At 34.8% G+C, this 23039-nt stretch overlaps 2 protein-coding genes across 2 annotated transcripts; both read right to left on the reverse strand.

Moving 5' to 3' along the window:
* Window positions 1-791: 791 nt before the first annotated feature.
* On the reverse strand, window positions 792-2659 carry LOC113328714 (EPIDERMAL PATTERNING FACTOR-like protein 2). Its single transcript, XM_026575738.1, has 3 exons — window positions 1663-2659; window positions 1504-1562; window positions 792-1387 (listed from the first exon to the last, which is right to left on the reverse strand). The coding sequence occupies exons 1-3, from the start codon at window positions 1751-1753 to the stop codon at window positions 1103-1105; spliced, it is 435 nt and encodes a 144-aa protein (XP_026431523.1). The 5' UTR covers window positions 1754-2659; the 3' UTR covers window positions 792-1102.
* A 1385-nt stretch (window positions 2660-4044) lies between these two features.
* LOC113286013 (putative lipase ROG1) lies at window positions 4045-9586 on the reverse strand. Its single transcript, XM_026534739.1, has 10 exons — window positions 9190-9586; window positions 8610-8677; window positions 8176-8246; window positions 7684-7953; window positions 6967-7127; window positions 6756-6811; window positions 5573-5625; window positions 5371-5500; window positions 4763-4860; window positions 4045-4586 (listed from the first exon to the last, which is right to left on the reverse strand). The coding sequence occupies exons 1-10, from the start codon at window positions 9468-9470 to the stop codon at window positions 4515-4517; spliced, it is 1260 nt and encodes a 419-aa protein (XP_026390524.1). The 5' UTR covers window positions 9471-9586; the 3' UTR covers window positions 4045-4514.
* Window positions 9587-23039: the final 13453 nt, after the last annotated feature.

Below are 23039 nucleotides of genomic sequence, written 5' to 3' on the forward strand. Positions count from 1 at the left end.
CCTATTCCTTTGTTTTCTATTGGATGTTAAGCTAAAGCATTGACGTGACGCGATATTATCAGCTACGGCAGGCAGAAGCTACAAATAGGATGCCCATGGCCCCAACCAACCGCAAGTCCCATCAAATTCAAAATGTGAAACTGGCCAAGACCCTCTAGATCCACAAGGATATTTTAGGGAAGAAGAATAAAAATTGTAGCTTTGTTATTGGATGTGCGGTTATGTGTTGAGGTGACATTGACAAGTGACAAGACCCCTCTATAGAAGATGTGTCCTCTCCCTGCCTGCCTGCCGTTGATGATAAGAGACTGTTGCTCAGCTCAGCTCAGCTCAGCTCAATGAAACCCCCACATTTTTGTTGCATCAACCAACCCCACCACCACTTTACTCGTATGATACGATCTCATCCAACCACACCCCGTGACTCTTCATCTCCAACAACTCTCTCCTTCTCTTTGATTTATTAAGCTTCATCAAGACAAGAAACCAAGTACCAGCAGCAACCTAGTCCTCCTCCATTAAAGAACTCTAATCTCTTTTCTTAACTCAACTCTACTTCTACATTAAACAAACATCTGAGTGATCTTCTTCCCAAAACTTAAAAGCTAAACACTAGTTCTACACGTGTTTTGATCAATAACATGCAGAGAGTGCACGTGAGTAACCAGTAGTCAAAGTAAAACCCACAAGACAACAATCATAACACTGTTTAACATCATAAAAAAAACATCAATAATCAAGTCAATTAGTCAAAGTCTCAAGTAAAATCGACATCATTACTTGTACTTTATAATTATATAATCATCACTAAACTTTGATTATCATGAAGAAGAACAGTAGAACACCATCACCACCCAAAAATGGTACAAAAACCATGCCCATCCATCCACTAAAACTCTAGCTAAGTTTTAGAGATTGAGAATTTGAAGATCATTACAAAAAAAAAAGAGAGAGAAAATTTAAAGAATGTTCACTTCATAATAATAAGAAGAAGTATTAATCTATGATGATCAACATAATATAATATATATCCACAGATTTGATCAACAAATGTTGGGTAGAGCTTTTAATTTAATTTTCCATCCATCCATCCATCATCCTATTAAGGGTTGAAGATGACATCTCCACATTTGCATTTCCAACTCATGGGTTTGTAATTAGTATTATCATCACCTCTCATTGCAGTTGATATCTTACTGTTGATACTAGTTGTTGTAGCAGTACTAATTTTCTTCTTCTGATTGCTGCTGCTCTGAGGAACTGCTGGGACTTGAACTGCTTCACAATGTCTGCATGTGTTACATTTCATTTGACATCTTGGTGGATGTGATCCAATCATGACTCTCTCATTTATCATAATCTTCTTCTCTTCAATTCCTTTCATTACCTGTAAGAACATCATCATCACCACCCAAAATTAGTTAAATTTGTACAGAATTGATAACAGATGGATAAATGAGATTGAGAGCTAACATCAGAAATTGAAGAGAGAAAAGAACTTACTTGGGGTTGAGGACTAATAGCTAAAGGTTCTTCCAAAAGTTTGAACAAAGTTCTTGATCCTGTAACAATTACAACAGACAGAAGTTAAAAAAAAAAAAAGTTAGCTTTTTCATCAAAATTGAAAAACCCATGAAAGAAAATTCTGATTCTAGAGGTTACCTTCAGCCATGAATCTAACTTGGGTTGAGCTTAAAATCAAGAAACAACTCAGAGAAATCAAAAGAAGATGTTGTCTACAGCAATAACCCATTTCTCTCTTTGTTCTGCTGCTGAGTCTTTGTTGATTGTTAGAAGAATTGGGCTAGCTAGACTTGTTGGTGTTCTGTGATGAGTACTGAGATAACAGAGGAGAAGATGAAGGAGGAGGGGAGAAAATGTTGAAGAAGAAGTGATATTGGAATGGAGTGGAGGATTAAATAGAGGGTAGTTGTTGGAAGTCCTGAAAAGCTGTCCTGGGAGAAGTCAGTAATTGAATGCTTTTAACAAACAACACCGGATACGATCTCTCTTCTCACCTCTCTCTTTTAAGTGATGGGAACATCAATCAAAGGACAATGAGAATTGCAGAAAAAGAAGGCTTAAATATAACAGAAATAACCAAAGTTTTTTATCCAAGAAAACGGAAGCTGTAGCTAACATCAAACCTCGATTCATGGGCTATAATGCATTTTTCAAATTAAAAAAAAAATAAAAGAAATTAAATTTTTGCCTGAGCAAGTGAGCCGTATAGTAGTATTCTGAAATTTATTCAGAATGGTGGCAACAAACGATAAGAACAATATGGGAATTGAACAAGCAAGAGAGTAAAAAACAAAGAACTAAAACAGCAAAATCACAAAAACCCAGATGAGATTGTGATTCACACAGCTGTAGCTTCTTTGGGATTTCGCTTTCTTTGTTTCCTTGTGGTGGTTGGTTTTCCTATCTGAACATTTCTACCTCAACACGCCAGTTTCTGTTTATATCACAGGAGGATAAAGATAAAAGATAAAGAATGTATAAGCAGCAGTGAGAGTGAACAGTGAAAAAATCAGTACAAGATATCTGTAATCAAATTTAAAACAAGAACCCACTTAAACTACCTAAACATGTACCCTCCCAAGGGATTATAAAATGAAAAAAAGAACTGTTGATTTCCCAAGGTGAAGATAGATGGACAGATGGTAGAAAACTCATCGAAGTTTAGTAAGATGCAAAAGGTTTTTATGTCAGAGCCTCCCAGGAGTACCACCCCCAGGTGGTGGTGACCCATTTCTCCATCCATCATGCATTGGAAGCTGGTTTTTTTGCTTCATTATTCACGCAAAGTCTTGCAGTACAAATAAAAAGATTGCACTCTTTTTTTGGTTTTGATTGTTTGTTAACTCACACCCATAATTAACCATGCTTTAATCTTACCTATTGAGTGAACTAGGACCCGGCCTGGCCTGGCCTGGAGTCCCTGACTGACCGACTGACCGACCCTGGTAAGTGTTAAAAATTAGTTAACCATGATTGTTGCACTTTGCAGAAAGAAGATGTAATATTCCAAACTTTTGTTGCTTGGCAAACAAGAATTGAATAGAAAAGATATGAAAATTTGGAAGTATAGGAGGAAGGAGGGTATAAATATAATGCATTTATTGTTTTCTGTTTATGGAATCAGAGGTTTGGTTTAAGGAGAAAGTCTGAAAGAGTATGGGTTGTAAATATTATTTTTTTTCAAATTTTGAAAATAAATAAATGAGTTTACCTAGTTTGTATATGAATGACACTGCTGTAAAAATCTACTCCAGAAAAAGATGAATTAGTAGTTACTAAGTTTATCTGTCAGGATTCTTCTTCTTCTTCCTTCCTTTCATACACACTTACACAGGTTGTTGTTGTTTTTGTTCTCTGTAAGGATTTTACTAACAAAAAAGAGAATCAGAGAAAATATCATTTTTTTTACTGACTTTATCACTTTATTAAAAGCTCAGCTCAGCAGCTCCTCTCATTCAATGAGGGTTTCAGAGATTTCTATTTTCGATAACATTTCACTTTTCTCACATACACCACATGAAACTTGCACAAGAAATCATCTCTTTGTTCTATTTTTAATTTTATGCTCTCATTTTCAAGATTCTGAAAATGGATGATAGAGTAGAGAAAGGAGAAATTACTTGTCACACACTTTCACCCTTTCTTGGGGTTTTTGAAAGGTCTCTCAAAATCCCAGGTAGAGTGAGTGAATGGCATCTCCTCACCTGTGAAGAGTCTTTTTTACTACTCTTTATTACTGAATTACTCATGTATGAATGATGCAAATTGCTACAAAAAGATATAAAGGAAAAAGATTAGAAAGATCATAGAAAGCCACCAGACTGACAAATCTGATTCTATAACACATTTCATTTAATGCTGCCTTCTCTCAATTATTCATAACAAAAGCATCACTTTCAGAGATAGGACCCATGGAAAAAAAATATATGGCTAACTCATACAAATAATATCAGTGATCATCAACAAAGACCAGGCATTACATGTTCAATGTTATCAGATTGAAGCCTAAAATATAGAAAAGAAAAAAGAAGTAGTCACATAAAATTTAATGCTTTCATCTGCCATGGGTACATTGTTTGTTGGAGATATAATTTTTGTAAGTACAAACAATATAACATGAAAATCAAAAGTGGATACATTTTGTTTCCCCTGCAAAGGTAAGGGTGGTGAAAAGTGGATATTGCAAATACAACAAGAAGTATACAGTGGTAAAATTTTGAAATTCGTTGTTGAATGCATACTTGGGAGGTAAACTGAGATAATTTTCTCTCATATCATTGAAGATAAGGTCAGTAAGACTAACCTCTAGATCCATTTACACACTTTACAGGAGAGTTGTTGAGTGATCCTGACGGTTGGTCGATTAAATATCGAAAGTCTGCCTCAAAAAATTGGCCTCTTCATTTACCAGTGTGACATCTGCCGTGTTTGAGGGGTTCTATATATACATAGCACATACATTATTCAATTCTCAATGAACAGGTACTTCTTCAAGGGAGAAAATTATCAATCATATGGAAAATCACATCAACACCATCATAATTGATGGAGTAAGTCTTAACCTGAAAATAGATGTCGAAATCACAGGGTTTAGTGAACCAAAATTTGACCATAGTAAAAATAATTGTAAAGGATAATGCAAGTGGCGAGGTTGTTTTGACAGGTCAGCTGTGAGTGAAGGAGCACCAAAATTTTCTCTATTAACACAATGATACTCGGAGAAAAAATAGAAACTTACCTGAATAGCCGTATGTGCAAGAAATCTTTGTCTACTTTTGTGGAAGCTAACATCTACACGCTCCCAACTTGCTTTATTCAAGCCTCTGATCATTGCCTCTACATTAAGTACACAAAAAAGCATAGCTTAGAAGAAGCATTAGCACTTTATCGCGAAATCAATCCTAAGACCAAATTCCAGTCAAAGGTTATTGGATGTTACTTATTCATAAAATGCAGATGAGATACATGAATAGATAGATTAACAGGGCGTAAAACTGTAACGAAAGAATCGTTGAGGTATGTCAAGGACGTGGAGTCCCAAGATAGTAAAGTGACTGATTTTCTTTCATATTGCCTACTTCCATAACCACTGCCTCCATCTTTCACGAACTCTGATAACATTGCTTTGGGTTTCCCATCTTTCTCGGTGACGTACATAATTTTTTTTTTTTAAAAAAAAAATCTTCCTAGAATTTTCATTTTCAGCAGTAGTCACCACTTTCCTGATTTCCATATAAATTATGTACTGAAGGAGAGTAGTGGAACTTTCGTTGGCTACATAAAAATCGAAGTTCGCAGAGGAATAAAAGATATAAAAAATCGAAGCCAATGCTCAAGGGATCTCACCATCCATTTCATTTGCATCGAGTCCATTTGCTTTGACCTCCATTTCAGCCTCTTGCTGAGAATTGACAACTCTAGGTGCCTCAACGTATTTAATATGTGGATATTTCTCATTTTTCATGAATTGTTGGCGCTGCAAAAGAAAACTAAATGAGAAGCACATGGCAAAAAACTTTAACACTATTCCAGATCCAGAAATATTTACCTTTGGAAGTTCATTACGACGACGTATTGACGATGCAGTCCAGCCAACAAGGTCTTTAATCAAGTTAAGTCATTCACATAGACCAATAGATCAAAATCACGAAAACAAATATTAAAAATACGATTCATCCCTGTTAAATGCCAATCACGCTGTATGGGAAACTATTCATTAGTGATAGAGGAGAAAGGGATGAATTCGAAGAATCCAACCTGCTCCTAACTCTCTCTTGAAGGAGAAGCAAACAAAAGCTTCATTAAACTATTTCTCTGGGATCTTTTGAAACTCATTTCTACTATCTAACTGGAAAAAATCATCAGTCAAAAGAAATCAAGTAGTAGGCCTCAAAGCTAGGATCCACTACATGAAAGAGAACCCCCAATTCATCCGAGTTTTTGAGATCAAGTTACCAAATTCCATAGCAATGGTCTATACAAATTTTCCTTCTGCAGCTCACAAAGAATAGTTTGAGAACAAGTGCCACAATAATTACACGTAGTAACTGTAGACGGGGTTCTAAAGATGTAACACTTAACAGTTGGCTTATCTATATAGTTCTCAGTAAGGTGGCTCAAGGGACTAAATATTGTGTATTGTTTCATTCAAGCATTTTAGTATCCACTCTACAGAAAGAAAACCTGATTGCATCCTTGTGTAGGAATAAGTATATTTACTGGTTCCGAAAGTGGAAAGTTGTCTCAGCAAGGTAGCTTAAGGAACTAGATATTGTGTATGGTTTAATCATTCAAGCATTCGAGTACCCCATCTGAGGAAAGAAAAAATGATTGCACACCTGTGTAGGAATGAGAGTAAATTCCTTATGCTCAGAAATATTGATGCAACTGAGAATGCCATTGCCATTGTTGTAAATAGGTATTTCAGAAGATTATCGCTTGTCTAGACTAGTTCTGGTTCTTGTTTAGGTCAAATTTGTATTTGAAAACCAGGGTTTGATGGAGGCATTAACAGTGGGGACTGAGTGTAGGATCTAAGGTCACCATCTCACCTTTAAGATAATAATTAGTTTATATAGATCGTGAAAATGTGCATATTCCCTCCTTTCAAGTTATTTAAGATTCCAGCGATAAAGATAATTCTTCCCCTCTGATTAGTCAGAGATTAGAACTGACTATTTTGGCAGCTTAACCAAGTATTGTATGTAACGTATGGCTAACTTAAAGGATACGATCATAGCCCACATTTGCATAGGCAGCCCGGCGCTTGAAGGATAGCAAAGCAGACCTGCAAAAATAAGAGCAGTTAAAAACAGTTCTATGATAGCAAAAACTGCAGAGTACTTGGATGGAGAGAGTACTATTACTTTTAATATCAAAGAAGAAAGATCGGAGAAAATAAATGAAACAACTAAATACACTTGCAATTTATGAGGGACATACATAAATCGAAGATCTCCACAGTCATTGACCATTTGAAGAAGAAGAGGTGGTTTTTCTTTATCTTCATCAATCAGAAACAGATGTTTCCCAGTTCGCCCAAGCAACCAAGATGTGTTTTTTGCTGTTTTCTCCAAGAAGCGAAGGCCACAAAACACTGGGACCTAAAGCAAGATTGATATTGTCTTAGGCAAGAGTAAAAAAAAAGACATGAGCTAGCATTGCAAGTTAAATGGAAACCATGCTTGTGTGGTATTCTCTTTCTTATCTACATTTTTCTGTTACAGAATCCAATTATATGATGTACAAAGAATATTAACCGAACGCAGAATGCTTACGCATAGATAATTTTTACTTCATCACGAAAAAAGATGATAAAAACGAGGCAATTTGTTTCTCAGAAGTACTAAATGCTGCAAACTGTAAAAATGAGCATACCAAAGCAATAAAGCAGAAAACATATTTACTGAATGCAGAAAATGATTCCTGTGAGGCTTAATAAGCACACAAAACAAGGCCTGGAATATATGAATGAAAAGGGCCTTTAGTTGGCACACAGAGTAAGCACATGGATTGTCCAACACATTTTTCTAGTCAAAGAAGAGTCCGGAATCAGAGTCCAAAAGATGTCCACAGGTCAGTAGTCACAATACAAAGAAAAATGTCATTTCATAGACCAATGAACTAACACTTCTATGGAAAATGGTATATGCAAATTACCTGTCTATGCCCTCTTGAACCAAGATGTGGTGTTGCAACAGTTATAAAGTTCATAGGCTCCAATCCAGCAATTTTGACTATCAATTTGTTTTCAAGGCATGCATTTCCAGATCCATCACCACTACAATCTCCATTTCCTTCAGAAGGATTGTGCTCTGGGTTTGAAGAATAGAGCCTACCAATAGCATACCTCGCTACTAGGCCACCTAATGAGTGAGCCACGAAAGAGATTTTTTGAAGCTCTGGTCTCCGTTTTACTACGGACAACACCTGAAACAACAGTATTCTTAAGATTACAAGCAAACCTGAGAAGAACTTGGTTTAACTATAGACGGTCCAAAATGTAAATCAGAGCAGAAAAGTTTAATAATCATAGAACGAAGCTGCGTCAAGACCAACAGTTGATCTTGATAAATAAATGTTAGATCAAAACCTTGGTCACAAAGCAGGAAACAAGGTAAAGTTGAGATCAAACAACAGAACACTATGCACCTCATCTGCTAATCTCTCTCCCATTACGTCAACTCCATCCAACGTCGTTGATGCGGTATTACAATTACTGCCTGCATGTTAAAAGGGAAGAAATATTAATGGTTAATAAGGAGGCACTCCAAGTAACTTTAGCAACCTTATCCTTGCTAATTTAGACCACCATGATCAGATTCGAAGAAAAAAAATGAAAACAAATACCTTAAGAAGGTGTTAAAACGGTAAACTCCAAGTGTATCGAAAAAGAATAACAACATAACTAAGTGATAGAGAAGGTCTCAGAGCATTAAAGAACGAAAATCAAGTATGCCATAACTAAGCAAAACAATAGTGCATGTAGGAGCCTATAAAGATTTTGAACACACAAGCACGTAATTCAACAAATTCTAAAAGAATAACAAATAAGGAGGTCGGAAGAAGAAGAGAAAAATACTCACAATGCACCAGAAACTCCTTTGGATATCTTTTCAAAAATTGCTTCGCAGCAAATCTCCAATCTTCAGGGCTGTATGGATGTATCAGTAGAGCTTCAATATATTATCATAAATGTGACAAGCATACTGAAAACCAAATTAGGTACCACTGCCAAACCACCAATAAAGATGACTAATATGGAACAGTAAAATAAAATGTCTCCCCAAATCATACAAAGCTCGAGTCGTATAAGAGATTAAACCTTGATAATACAGAATTTGTCACTTCTATGTTCACCACATGCATCTTAGACTACAAAGCTCATCTAGTATTCTAGTTATACTCACAGAAAAAGCCTATCCGCGTCTTCGTCGGAGGCAACTAGTCTTAATCATCTATGTTTCCCTCCTATAATTGGTAGTTGGGATTTGGGGAATTTAGGTAGTTAGTGACACTGATCTTTGAAATGCTAATCCAAATAAATTATACATATTTCACTGATTTAGACCTAATTTGCAAGACATTGATTTGAAAATGGTACCATCCAATTCATTTTAACAATCTCAGATTCAGAAATGAAATGAAGTAAGAAGAAGAAGTAACCTGCCAAGAATACCGTTAACCATAACAACAAGATGGGTAGGAGGCGGACCATCTTCGCTAGTAACTGATTCCATCTCCATATATGGTTTCTCATCTGATGATGATCTATCAGGACTTGATGCTGTTTGTGATCTTAAACAACCAAATCTAGATATCAAACTCCTTTTCTTTTTCAACTTCTTCTCATTCATTTCATTGTTTTTATTTAAATCACCGTTACTGGATATTGTTGTTTGTTTTGATTCTTCAGAATTCCCAAAATTCTGTTGTTCAGACTCCATTAGATTAGATTAGATGATGATGACTGATCGAGGTATTTAGTGTTTTTATATATCAGAGCGTGTGTCTAGTGGTGGGATAGAGTTGGCCCAGTCCGTCTATTTGGGGAAAAAATCTAATGAATCCCCAACAAATGCCGACGCCGACCAAAATGGACTTTGAAAGTTAATATACAAGTTTTCAGTTTGGTAAGGATCTGGTCGCTGGTGGGGCCTAGTTAGCAATTCGTAGTTATACGTACGGAACGACAAGGGGTTGGAAATTTTTCAAGAAAATTATGAGTGATGGCACTAGTGTAAGTGTTTGAAAACACAAGTGAGTCTCTAAACTTGATAAAACTGTTAATTCTATAAAGAAATCTACGAGTATACACAAAATAAGTGATCTGACCGATAAGGATATTATTAAGTCATGGAAGGGTGAGACTATGGAAGCTCGGTTTGATGAGTAAATTGTTAGTCACATAACTCATATTAGAGTCCCAGTAAATGGAATAAATATAATTACACAATAGTTGTTTTCGTGTTAAGTCATCCTATTGATCCAATCCGAATAACAAGATTAATATGAATTATGTCCCAATAGCCAGTTTTCTTGGAACCGTTTTTGACAACTAGGTTATCTCCTATAATGTTAATCGTACAATGGAAATGTATTCAAGGTTGTCTTCGTGTTAGAGAAAGAATTGACAGATCCGTGTCGAATGCGGATAATATCTATCCTTTTTGCAGGAATCGTGAAAAATATGTCCGACATTTGTAAATTAATTGTCAATATATGCTAAAATAAATAAATCAACCTCATTGGCGAGTTGTGTCGTCAGCCTCCAGTAAGGGGGGAAAGTCTTAGATCAATCATCATAAACATGAAACCCTAGAGGAAAAAGGTTTTTTACATTTTTACTTAAACCCATAAGAAGCAAAAACATTTTCAAAAGTTCGTGAGTCAAGAACGAGCCTTGGATTTATCATATGATTTATGGCACCATTTTTCGTGCACCCAATACCCCCACCCTTAGGTGGCATCCACGTGCACAATCAAATTTATTTATTTTCGCACGTTTCCTCGCATCACGTTTTTGTCATGTTTTCTCCATCATTTTTATAAATTCATTAATGGAATTTTAGGAAGATGTGATGTGTTTAAAAAAATCATCACACAGTCGGGTCATGATCAAATTTTGAAAAGTATCATTTTGGTGAAAACAAACCCAAGAGATAGGATTAAGTTACACGAGGGTAAGAATAAATTTATTCAAAATAGAGATAAGAAAAATATAATCAAATTTAGTCTCTACATTTCTGGATCAAACCTAAACTAAAAAGAAAAATTGTGGATTTTGTCAAAGGGTGGGTTTTGAATTTATGGGTGGATTTTTTTTACAACTCGTGTGAGAAAAATGGGTGCCACAAATCATTGGCAATTTATTAAATAAAAATTATGTCGTGGAGATTCAACTTATTAAACCCCAAGAGACGAAAGTTTTCTCTTGTTCTCGACTCAAGAACAAGCCTTGGATATTCATCACTGAATGAAACTCTAAACATGTAGCAGTAAGTGTTTGTCACTTTTATAAGAGTCTAACATGTAATCGTGCATGGTAATCAAAAACGGTGATTTAAGAAACTAACTTACTTTAAATGAAAACGCGAAAAACCAAATGTTATTCTGCTACCGAATAAGAGAACACAATAACCCTAAAATTACGAAATTTAAAAGTTAAATTAAAGAGGGATCACCAGTCTGAGAATGAAACAATTGAAGCCTATGTTTATATATAAATTGATTAAAAGCATAAATACTTGCAAAATCCACCAACAGTTATACCTATATAATAAAATTTGAATGCGTAAAGAAATATTTGAAGCTTGTAATAAGGTAAATATATATACCATCTTTGTTCGTATGTTTAAGATATGTTGTTGGAAAAGTACTCTAGCATCAAAAAGTCCTTCTTCACATAAGTTTAGAGTACGGATAAGACATATATCTTCGAAACAGAAACATTACTTGGAATTTTGGTTTATAAAGAAGATATATTAGCGAGTTTGATGTCAGATCGTTTGATCATTTTCAGATTTCTGATTTGAGCCTCACTCGGTTCATATATCCGAATTTGCACCTGTATCATTGATAATAATGCAAGATACTTTTATTGGTAACAACTAGATTTCTAAGATAATTATAGGAGTTCGTAATTGAATATTTTTTTTGGTATACTAGTTTTAATGCTTAACCCAAAATTTAATAAAACTTTTGAAACCGGTAAATGAGATGAAGGTAAGACTCTTCGATCCGTAAGATAAATGATGCCTATTTAACTAACAAACAAAAACTCCATAAATCAACGACAAAGTAAGAATAAATCTGTTGGAAATAAATTATTTCTTTTCCTACTTAAATAAGAAAGACTTCGCCGACAAGATGTAACCAGAAAAATCAATACAAAGATATAAGAAATGTAATCATGTTATAAACAAAATTCTAGCAATGTAATATACACAAGAAATCCCAAGAAAAAAATATCAAATTCTAATCCAAAAAAATTATTCAAACAAATTGATTAAGCAGTAACATCCAAGAAATCTTAAAACTCTAAACAGGAAACGTACAAATTCTAGATAAAACATCGTAAAACAAATAGATGAATCAATACTCTAGTATTTAATAACATGATCTGGATACAAATCAAATGAAGACAAACGAGTTAAAACCAATGACAATTTTTGGAGCGAACCCGAGTTGTGTCGTACTGACTTTCAGTCACAATCATTAGTATCCACTAAAAAAACTCAAAGAAATATTATGATGGTTTGTTGATAAATTCACCAAAATTAGCTAGTACTTGTGTTGATATTAAACAAACCAGTGGTAAGGTGGAGTATATATACAGATATCACTGTTATCGATCCTTACAATTTCAAACAAGAATTTGATGTAAAGATAGTTGATGTACTTCCCTCAGTGAAGAATTTTAATATTTTAATAGAAAATATGGAGAAGGATAAGGGTTTGAAGTTTATTGAGAAACAAACCATTTTTTTATCTGAAAGACATAAATCCAGTGAAGACAGTGATAAAGCTTGTAATTATTACAAACATGGTATGATATTCATGTTTAGCTCTATGATGTTTTGTGCATGTGGAGATATTTGTCTCCTTCGAGGTTCCAATAGTGAAGGATATATGTTATGCGAAAATAAGTTGCATAATGTCCAACCTAAGCCTGCATGGTCTCGAGCATAATTTCAAGAAAAATTGTTAACGGAGAATACCATGAATGTGCTTAAAGATATAGTAACATAATCTCCATCTTGTTTCATTTTTCATGATTATATAACAATTTACGCATCCAAATCTCCTTCATAAAACATGATATAATATCTAGAAACTTGTCATTTGATTATCCTTCTTGTGTTATTAGTGTAATAGGAGGTTGCTAATAGATATGTATTCCTTCACCTACTATGTAAATATTTTTTGAATGTTATTAGCTATGAAGTATAGTTCTAAAAATACCCATCTTTACTCTGGCATGCATGTTTGCAACTATCATTCTCAAGTAGTTTCCTAGTTAAGACAGACAACAGTTTTGTTAATGAAAGTTTTTCTCATTAAATTAAACTTTCAAATAATATTTCCTAGTTATGGACAAATAACAATTTTGTTATCCTTTTGTTTTGTGTTCTTCTGCTTTGCTTTTGCATTTTGGTTTTTCAAAAGTGTAATATCGTGTATTTTCTCTTTTGTTTTGCTGGTAACAAAAGATCTTTATTCACACATTTTTTTTATGAATTCATATTATGATTTTAGAGGTCTTCCTTCGCATCGATCTTGTGTTTTTTTTTTGTCTTTGTATAGTCTTTGTTGAAGTTAGTGATATTTTCCTGTGTGATTTTTTGCCACTGATATTAGTCACAACTCATTCAACTAGTGATATTAGTCAATTTCATAATAGTTATTTTTAGCTAAGTTCACTAACTCATGAACCACTGACTGCACGATATATTTTATATTCCTATGTATATATTGAGGGTGTAAAATTAAACTTTTTCATTGTTTAGTGAAAGGAACAAAAAGATCCAGCGATCTCGATCTTCGAAAGACACAATTCTACTCGCCTCTACTCAATCTATCCTGGTTTTTGATCTTACAAATTCATACTTACTTCGTCAGCATATACTTAAAAACCAAACCCCCAAAACTGGTTGAGAATAGCACCAAAGAATGTATAATCAAAACCCAAAATTTTCATACACCAGAGAGTAGTCAATGAAATCTCAATTAACCATAAATTTTGATTGTACCAACAAGAACAACAACAATAACAATTGAAAAACAGATAAAAACGTGGTAAACAAACAACCTTATAATTGTTGGTAATCGGAAATGATCTTAATTAATCATCAATTGATATTGGGAAAAATCGGAAACCAAGAAAGAAAAATTCTCGATGATGATGACGAAGAAACGACAAATGATTTTTCAGCGCCGGTTTTAGCAAATAATATAAATTAGTTTTAACCTAAGGTCTCTGTAACCTTTCGTATATAATATGAAAACAAAATAAGATGGGGGCAAATTTCTCTATTCTAGTTAAACTAACACATAAAACTTTGAGCAGAATACCCAAAACGAATATTAAAAAAAGTATATTTATAATTTGTGGGTATTCAAAAAGTATCAATTGTTACTCATTTTTTCACACCTAGAAAAAAGTTCTTGAAGGGATATGGAACCAATTTTGTGTTATTTACCCTGATTAATAAATCAGAATATTTTTTTTATCTTACTGTTGAAAATATCATTGATAAAATATAAATAATACGAGAATAATGGATCTAGGTTTCATAAATCTCTCTTCATCAATATTTAAATGGGATTACAGATTCCTTATATAAAAAGAAAATCTAGGACAAAGAGTAGTAAGGAGAGGTGGAGCGGTAAGCTGCCAAATTCGCTAAAAACTCTCATCGGAGAGAAATTTGTTGTAATCTCAACTTAATTTATCTTTTCTACTAAAGAGGAAGAATTTTTCTTAAAGTGTTTTAGAACAGTCAGGAAAGTGGTTCACCACCATGCCACTTAGACAAATAATAATCTGTGGACACATGGAAAATCAAGTCGCAATTAGTTAGCACCTAACTTAGTTAGAGTAAGCTTTTTCCTAAACACGTACTCCTTTGATGTGTTAATTTCTTAATGCATTTCATGTTCTAAACAGCTATAAACAGCCGTGTAGTTGAAATGAAGGTTCCATCAATAAGAAACAGTGAGCTCCGCTTTTTTAATTTCTCTTTATGTTTAGTACGAGTTAGTGATACTATAATCAACTAGTATAGCTTTGTATTGGTCTATCATAGTATTGTACCTCTTTAACACCATATAACATTATTTTTATAAGTAAGAAAGTAGTCAAGTAGTTTCATCTTATCATAAAACATTATAAGTATGAAATAGCTCGGCGTGTACGTAGTGTTTCAATAATTAATCAAGCTAAATAAGTGGTCATCTCGTTCGATGTTTCAACCTCCAGTTCGAAATTTACAAGACAAGTTTAATAATTCTGTTACATTACTTTAAAATGTCGTCGAATTTAGTTAATTTTGATTTTATAGCACTTGAAGATACTTGTGAAAACTATCTTTCATGGGCGCTCGATTCTGAATTGCATTTGGCAGGAAGAAATCTTGGTCATACGATCAATAACGGAGATTGTGCGTCAAATGAACGTGCCAGCACTATAGCTTACTTGTGTTGTCACATCTCCACATCCCTAAAAGATGAGTTAGGAAACTGCAGAGACCCTCAAAAATTGTGGATTACTATTAAGGAGAAATATGAAAATTTTAAGATGGCCACCCTACCAAAAATTCGTCACTATCTGAGGTTTCAGGATTTAAATACGGGGTGACTTACAATCATGAATTGTACAAAATCGCTACTCAATTTGATATGTGTGGTGAGTCGTTATCAGAAGAATCCAAGCTAGAGAAGACGTTGAGTACTTTTCACGCTTCACATATAGTACTTCAGCAGTTGTATCAGGAAGTTCGTTTACACGGTATTCTGATCTTATATGTTGTCTTCTCGATGCTGAGAAAAATAACGAATTATTGGTGATACATCATGAGTCCCGTCCTTGTGGCTTTGCTTCGGTACCAGAAGTGAAAAATACGTGTTAAAAATCGGGGATCAAACAACCTCACCCAATATTTCGTTTAGGCAATCTGTGTGGACAAACTCCAATATAATTCCAAGAGAATCAACTAGACAGTCAGACTCAATCAATGGAAATATATCCAAGAGTTGTATCTCTGTTTCACAATGTAATCAGCAAATCAAACAAATAGAAATACGCGAGCCTAATTATTATGTGAAACAACTTAAACGGTACCAAAGACCAATGTTCAAGTGTCAATCAATTTATATCAACAACCAAAGGTTGGATTATCTAATTGATTGAACTGCGCATAACCTGTGATATTTCAATTACATAGAAAATATAATGCGGAAAAGAAATAACACAGACACCAGAAATTTTGTTAAAGAGGTAACCGCAAATGCAGAAAAACCTCGAGACCTAGTTCATATTTGAACACCACATTGTATTAAGCCGCTACAGACACTAGCCTACTCCAAGTTAACTTCGGATTGGAATGTAGTTGAGCCCTAACCAAGCTCACATTTGCTCTCCTTACATCTCTGAATCCCTACATACTTGATTCCCTTAGCTGATCTCACCCACAACTAAGAGTTGCTACGACCCAAAGTCGAAGACTTGATAAACCAATCTATCTCACACAGAAAAGTCTATTGAATAGATACATCTGTCTCCCCAAATAAATACCTATGAGTTTTTTTCCATATTTTGATAAATCAAGGTGAACAGGAACCAATTGATATACCGGACTTATATTCCCGAAGAAAAACCTAGTGATATCAATCACCTCACAATAATATTAATCGTATGGTAACGAAACAAGATATTGTGGAATCACAAACGATGAGACGAAGATTTTTGTGACAACATTTTATCTTGCCTATCGAAGAATAAATCTCGAGCAAATCTTAGAGAAGATAGTACTTGAAAAAGAGGGTGTCTAACAACACCACCCAATAATTCGATTAGCAATTTGTATGAACGAACTTAGAAATACTTTGCTAGAGAATCAACTAGACAGTCAGACTCAATCTAGATTAGAGTATCTCAAGGAGTCAATATCTCTCACTTTTTTTGATTTACTTAAGCTAAAACAATAGCGAGTCTTTAATCAAACACAAGGAATAACTTGGATGGTACCAAAGACCAATATCCAAGGATCAATCAATATCAATCAACAACCAAAGGTTGGATTTCCAATTGATGATCTTAACGCACAACCTGTATTATTTAAATTATATAAAAAATATAATGCGGAAAAGAAATAACACATACACCAGAAGTTTTGTTAACGAGGAAACCGCAAATGCAGAAAAACCCCAGGACCTAGTCCAGATTGAATACACGCTGTATTAAGCCGATACAGACACTAGCCTACTACAAGCTAACTTCGGACTGGACTATAATTGAACCCCAATCAGTCTCCCACGGATCCAAGGTACAATTTTACTCCTACGCCTCTGATCCCAGCAGGATATTGCGCACTTGATTCCCTTAGCTGATATCACCCACAACTAAGAGTTGCTGCAACCCAAAATCGCAGACTTGATAATAAATAAATCTGTCTCACACAGAAAAGTATATCAAAGGATAAATCTGTCTCCCACATAAAAACCCTAGGTTTTGTTTCGTCTTAAGATATAAAATCTCGTCAAAGAGACTTCCGCCAGTTCGCGGACTAGGTTTGTGAACTGAGTTCGCGGACTAAACACGCAAACGAGTTTTTGGAAAATCCCAGTAGAAATTCTCGTCAAGAGAACTTCTGTCAGTTCGCGGACTGAGTTCGCAAATTGAGTTCAAGGACTTGGCAAAGCCAATTCCTCCGGTTTGTCTCAATCAACAAAGTTCGAAAACTTCGGATTAAGGAATACATGGTTATGTAATCTAAACTCTCATTCCAATCATTGATACATTCTCAGAGGATGTTATATAGCCGTTATTCATAGACCGTGTCACGTCAGAGCAATTCTCAAAGTAATTGAAAATTTTCATGACTTTCGTCACTAGGTGAAGATAAACTTGATCAAAGCGAAACGCTTTACCAACACACGATTTCGAGAAAAAGATAAGTAGTGAATACTCAGCTCGAAATGTCAAATGTGTATGATCCAGTCTATATAGCATACGAATTTTTGTTTCATAAGAAGTAGGAGATAGAATAGATAGACTTTTGAGTGATAGATAAGTTCAAGTCTCCACATACCTTTTTGTTGATGAAGTTCCACGGTTCCTTGAGTAGATCTTCGTCTTTGTATGATGAATCTCCATGAAGTCCTTGAGCTCAACTACACTTGTCTATCCTAGTCAGAGACTTAGCTATAATAGACTAGAATTCAAGACTCATAGTTTTTATCACTAACATTGACAAACATGCTTGATATAGCAACGCATGCGAGGTCGACCGAGCTATGCTCTAACAGTACTCAACACGATAGAAAACAGCAAGATCAAAACACGCAACTACAGAGAAAATAGTTGGGTCTGGCTTCACAATCCCAATGAAGTCTTCAATTCATTAACCTATAATGATTTTAGAAAAACCTAGGTTAAAGGAGAATCGACTCTAGTCGCAACTAGTATCACAGATGAGGTGTGGGTATTAGGTTTCGCGGTTGCTAGAGTTCTCCCTTATATATTCTTCAAATCAAGGTTTGCCGTCAATGTTACCTTGGTAACAAAGCATTCAATATTCATCGTTATATGAAAACCTGATTAGATCAAAGATAATATCTTTCAACCGTTAGATCGAACTTAGCTTGTTACACACAAATGAAAAGTGACTTCATTTAGATATGGGTAACCGTACCTAAACGTGTACACCTTGTTGGCTCAACAATAGTTAACCGAAGTTGGCCATATGAACACTTTAATATCAACCTTGTTCATCTCAATCACAACTAGTTCAAATGATTGAAATGAAACTAGTTCCAGAGTTATTCAATTGTTTATATTCTCACAAAAGTATACAAGACACAATTGAAGAAAAATCGATTTTGGTTATAGCCACAGTTTGCAAAATATTGTATTCATTATTATACAAATGTATTAGTTCATAAACAAACCGATTTTAGAACATAACCTACTCAAGTATGCGAACGGGTACGCATACCTTCCAAACTCAGTTAAATCCCGAAACTTTGAGCTTACTCAAGTACGCGTACGGGTATGCATACTAAGTTCCCGGATTTCCATTAAACCAACCAGTATGCATACGGGTATGCATACTATGGTTCCAGACTTGGAATAACTTGCAACAGTTAGCATACAAGTACGGGTATGCATACTATGGTTCCAGACTTGTCTCACACAAATCATGTAAGGTGTTACCAGGCGATTTTCACATGATCATCTTTTGACTTTCGTCAAGAATATAAGATGAACTTGGTTAAAGAGAAAGCTTACCAACACATATTTCGAGAAATATGTATGTGAGTTAAGCTCAGCTCTAAATATGAAATGTGTATAATCGAAGTCTATATAGCTATACGAATTTTGTCTCGAATAGAAAATAGAGTAGATAGACTTTTGAGTGATAGATGAGTTCAAGTATCCACATACCTTTTGTTGATGAATTTCCACAAGCTCCCCTTAGTAATTCTTCTTCTTCAATTGATGAACGCCGTGAAGCCTAAAGCTCAACTACACTTTCTATCCTAATCCTAGACTTAGATATATGTAGACTAGAAATCAAGACTTATAGTTCTGGCAACTAACTTGACAAACAAGCTTGGGATAGCAACATTTGCGAGTTCGACCGATCAGTGCTCTAACAATCTCCCCCTTTGTCAAATTTAGTGACAAAACTATCAATACATATGGATTAAAAAATAAATAAACTTTGTAGCTTCTCATCCAAATGCTTGATTTCCTTACTTCTTCAACCTCAAAATCTTCGTCACTTCTAAGTACTCCAGTGATTTTTAACATGTTCAACTCAGCATCATAGTTGTTGAAGATCCGTAGCTATAACAATGTATAAAAACAAGATGTTTTTGTATTGTTATACAGTGGCATAATATTATTACACATCATCAAAGTCCAATTGCATCAATACTTTGACAACAACACTATGGTGATATGTATCACTCCCCCTTAGTCAATACTTCATCTCACAATGAAAACCACTCCCCCTTACATAATGATCCGTAAACCATATGTATGTGTAGCGTGAGCTACACATTAATTCTCCCCCGTTTTGTCAATATTAATTGGCAAAGGTAAGAAACTAGTGGGATCATAATGAAATTCTCGTAGAGATACTTCATGACTAAGAGAGAACATATCAACTTTGTTTCGATGATTTCACATAGTCGAAACTTAATATATTCATCAAGGAGTTTATGAAGATTCATAAAAGCTCTTATAATATTCCACAGCCACACTCCCCACAAAGATTTGGCAATTAAGCACAAGTTCGATTAAGAACTCTCCCCGAACAACAAGAGTGACCTTACTTCCACAAGAAAAGAAGGATTTATTTGGACATTCACAAATTACATGAAACATGAATTTGTATGCAGAAAGCTCAATTAAATTAACCACAAGAGAACCCATGATTAATTTGATCGGAAATGCTCAATATAAGAGAACTTACGGAGCCACACTGTACTTACGCAAAGAAGTGGATCAGGGAAAGATCAATACTGCAGAATATACAAAGATTCATTCTATTTTCATCAATATTTGCATAATGATTTCATAGACTTAATCTTGTTATCAAATGTTCATTCTATCTTCTATCAATATTTGCATAATGACAAACAATAGACTTAAATTTTGACATATATGGTACAATCATAGTTCACAGACGCAAACACACATATCCCATAATAATTTTTGCAATATATAAAACCAATAAAGATTAATACTGCAAAATCATCTTCCAAATAAACTTTAGAATTTAAATAAATAAATCTAAAAACATTGCAAGATGAAAATCGTTGGCAATAGCTATGTGTACTCACAATAATTATTATTCTAAACCCTAGTTATCCTTCTTAAAACACATGTATAAATTCTCATAAGAAGTTTCCTAGACAAAGAAATATAACTCTAAAAACAAAAACCGATCACAAGCTAAATCAAAGTTCATGTTGCAAAACTTCACGGGTTTCAAGGCCTTTGAGCTTGTGATTGACAGCATCAACTGCTTCTTAGGAGAAGATATCCTCACTGAGAAGATCTTTCACATGTGTTTTCATGAGAACAAGATCAAAATTAACTTTTTTCAACTCAGTTCGTAACACATCAAGACCTTTCGTAGTATCAACGAGCTACAGTTTTTCTATCTTAAAGCATTTGAGAAAATCATGAACCACTTCAGCAGAGACCATCCCAACCTTTTCAACATCTTGATGAGTATATGCATAATAGCATGATAAGTTAGAATTGAGTTCGTCAGCATCTACAATGGTTCTTTTCTTCTTCCCATCGAAACCGAAATATATTGCATTATCAACAAAGTCTTCTGGCAAATACCAAGAACAAGGAGAAGAAGACATTCTTGATAAGAGAAAAACCTCTGAGTGAGAAAACTCTAACTTAAAAGGAATGGTATATAAACGGTTTTAGAGAATTTTAGGGTTTCTATAGTTGCTTCGTAAAAAGTAACATGTGAAAAAGCGGGGGTCTAACAACACAACCCAATATTTCTCTTAGCAATCTGTATGGACTAACTCCGAAATACTTTTCTAGAGAATCAACTAGACAGTCAGACTCAATCTAGATAAAAGTATCTCAAGGAGTTAATATCTCTCTCTTGATTTGATTTTTACTCAAGCTAAAATCAATAGCGAGTATTTATCAAATACAAGGAATAACTTGGACGGTACCAAAGATCAATGTCGAGGGATCAATCAATATCAATCAACAACCAAAGGTTGGATTTCCAATTGATGATCATGAACGCACAACCTGTATTATTTCAATTATATAAACTATAATGCGAAAAAGAAATAACACAGACACCAAAAAGTTTTGTTAACGAGGAACCGCAAATGCAGAAAAACCCCAGAACCTAGTCCAAATTGAATACACACTGTATAAAGCCGCTACAGACACTATCCTACTCCAAGCTAACTTCGGACTGGACTATAGTTGAACCCCAATCAGTCTCCTACTGATCCAAGGTACAGTTGTACTCCAACGCCTCTGATCCCAGCAGGATACTGCGCACTTGATTCCCTTAGCTGATCTCACCCACAACCAAGAGTTGTTGCAACCCAAAATCGCAGACTTGATAATAAACAAATCTGTATCACACAAAAAAGTCTATCAAAGGATAAATCTGTCTCCCACAGATAAACCCTAGGTTTTGTTCCGTCTTAAGATATGAAATCAAGGTGAACATGAACCAATTGATAATCCGGTCTTATATTCCCGAAGAACAACCTAGATTAATCAATCACCTCTCTACAATCCTTCCTGACTACACAGGCGGTTTGTCGAGGAAGATGCAAGATCAGATCACACAACTACGATAAAAGTAGCATCGGTCTGGCTTCACAATCCCAATGAAGTCTTTAAGTCGTTAACCTGGTTTTAGAGAAGTAAACCAAAGGTCAAAGGAGAATCGACTCTAGCGAGTACACTAGTATCACACAGACCTGTGGGGATTAGTTTTGCACAATGCTAGATGTCTCCTTTATATAGCCTTCAAATCAGGGTTTTGCCTTAGTTACAAAGCAATCCATATTCACCGTTATATGAAAACCTGATTTAGATTCAAGCTAATATTTCTCAACCGTTAGGTCAAAAACTTAGCTTGTCACACACACTTGGGTAGACGTTTACTGGGTTTGTGAAAACCATGCCCAAACGTGTAGTGTATGTTGTTCAACATAGTAACCCAAAAGGTTAACCATATGAGCATTTCATATTAACCTTGTTCTTCTTCACCATAACTAGTTCAATTGACTCACATGAACTAGTTAGAGAGTTGTTCAATTGCTATGAGATCTTATGTAACTACACAAGACACAATTGAAACAAAGATGATTCGATTCGATTGAATCGTCTCATGAACTTTATAGCCACGGTTTGCATAAAGCATTCCTTAGTAATTTAAGTTTCATGTTCAGAGCACATCTTTATATCATAACCTCTTAAGCTGAAAAACAAGCTCGCGGACTTAAGACAACCGGTGGAGTTTTCCAAACTCAGCAGAAAATCTCGGAAAAGACACTTTCGCTAGTTCGCGGACTTACACGTAAACGAGTTTTTGGAAAATCCCAGCAGAAATTCTCGGTACAAGAACTTTTGTCAGTTCGCGGACTGGGTTTGCGGATTCCTCTGGTTTCCCTCAATCAACAAAGTTCGAAAACTTCGGATTAAGGAATACATGGTTATGTAATCTAAACTCTCATTCCAGTCATTGAGACATTCTCAAAGGACGTTATATAGCCGTTAT

This window comes from Papaver somniferum, chromosome 1, assembly GCF_003573695.1.
Source record: "Papaver somniferum cultivar HN1 chromosome 1, ASM357369v1, whole genome shotgun sequence".
In the NCBI taxonomy this organism is placed as follows: Eukaryota; Viridiplantae; Streptophyta; class Magnoliopsida; order Ranunculales; family Papaveraceae; genus Papaver; species Papaver somniferum.

What these genes read in the sequence shown, in the direction of transcription:
- LOC113328714 (XM_026575738.1), bottom strand. Translation starts at nt 1,753, where the DNA reads ATGGGTTATTGCTGTAGACAACATCTTCTTTTGATTTCTCTGAGTTGT. An exon ending in AGTTAGATTCATGGCTGAAG is followed by an intron (nt 1,563 to 1,662) that starts GTAACCTCTAGA and finishes TAATTGTTACAG; the next exon opens with GATCAAGAACTTTGTTCAAA. An exon ending in CTATTAGTCCTCAACCCCAA is followed by an intron (nt 1,388 to 1,503) that starts GTAAGTTCTTTT and finishes ATGTTCTTACAG; the next exon opens with GTAATGAAAGGAATTGAAGA.
- LOC113286013 (XM_026534739.1), bottom strand. Translation starts at nt 9,470, where the DNA reads ATGGAGTCTGAACAACAGAATTTTGGGAATTCTGAAGAATCAAAACAA. An exon ending in GTTAACGGTATTCTTGGCAG is followed by an intron (nt 8,678 to 9,189) that starts GTTACTTCTTCT and finishes ACATCCATACAG; the next exon opens with CCCTGAAGATTGGAGATTTG. An exon ending in GTTCAAGAGGGCATAGACAG is followed by an intron (nt 7,128 to 7,683) that starts GTAATTTGCATA and finishes ATCTTGCTTTAG; the next exon opens with GTCCCAGTGTTTTGTGGCCT.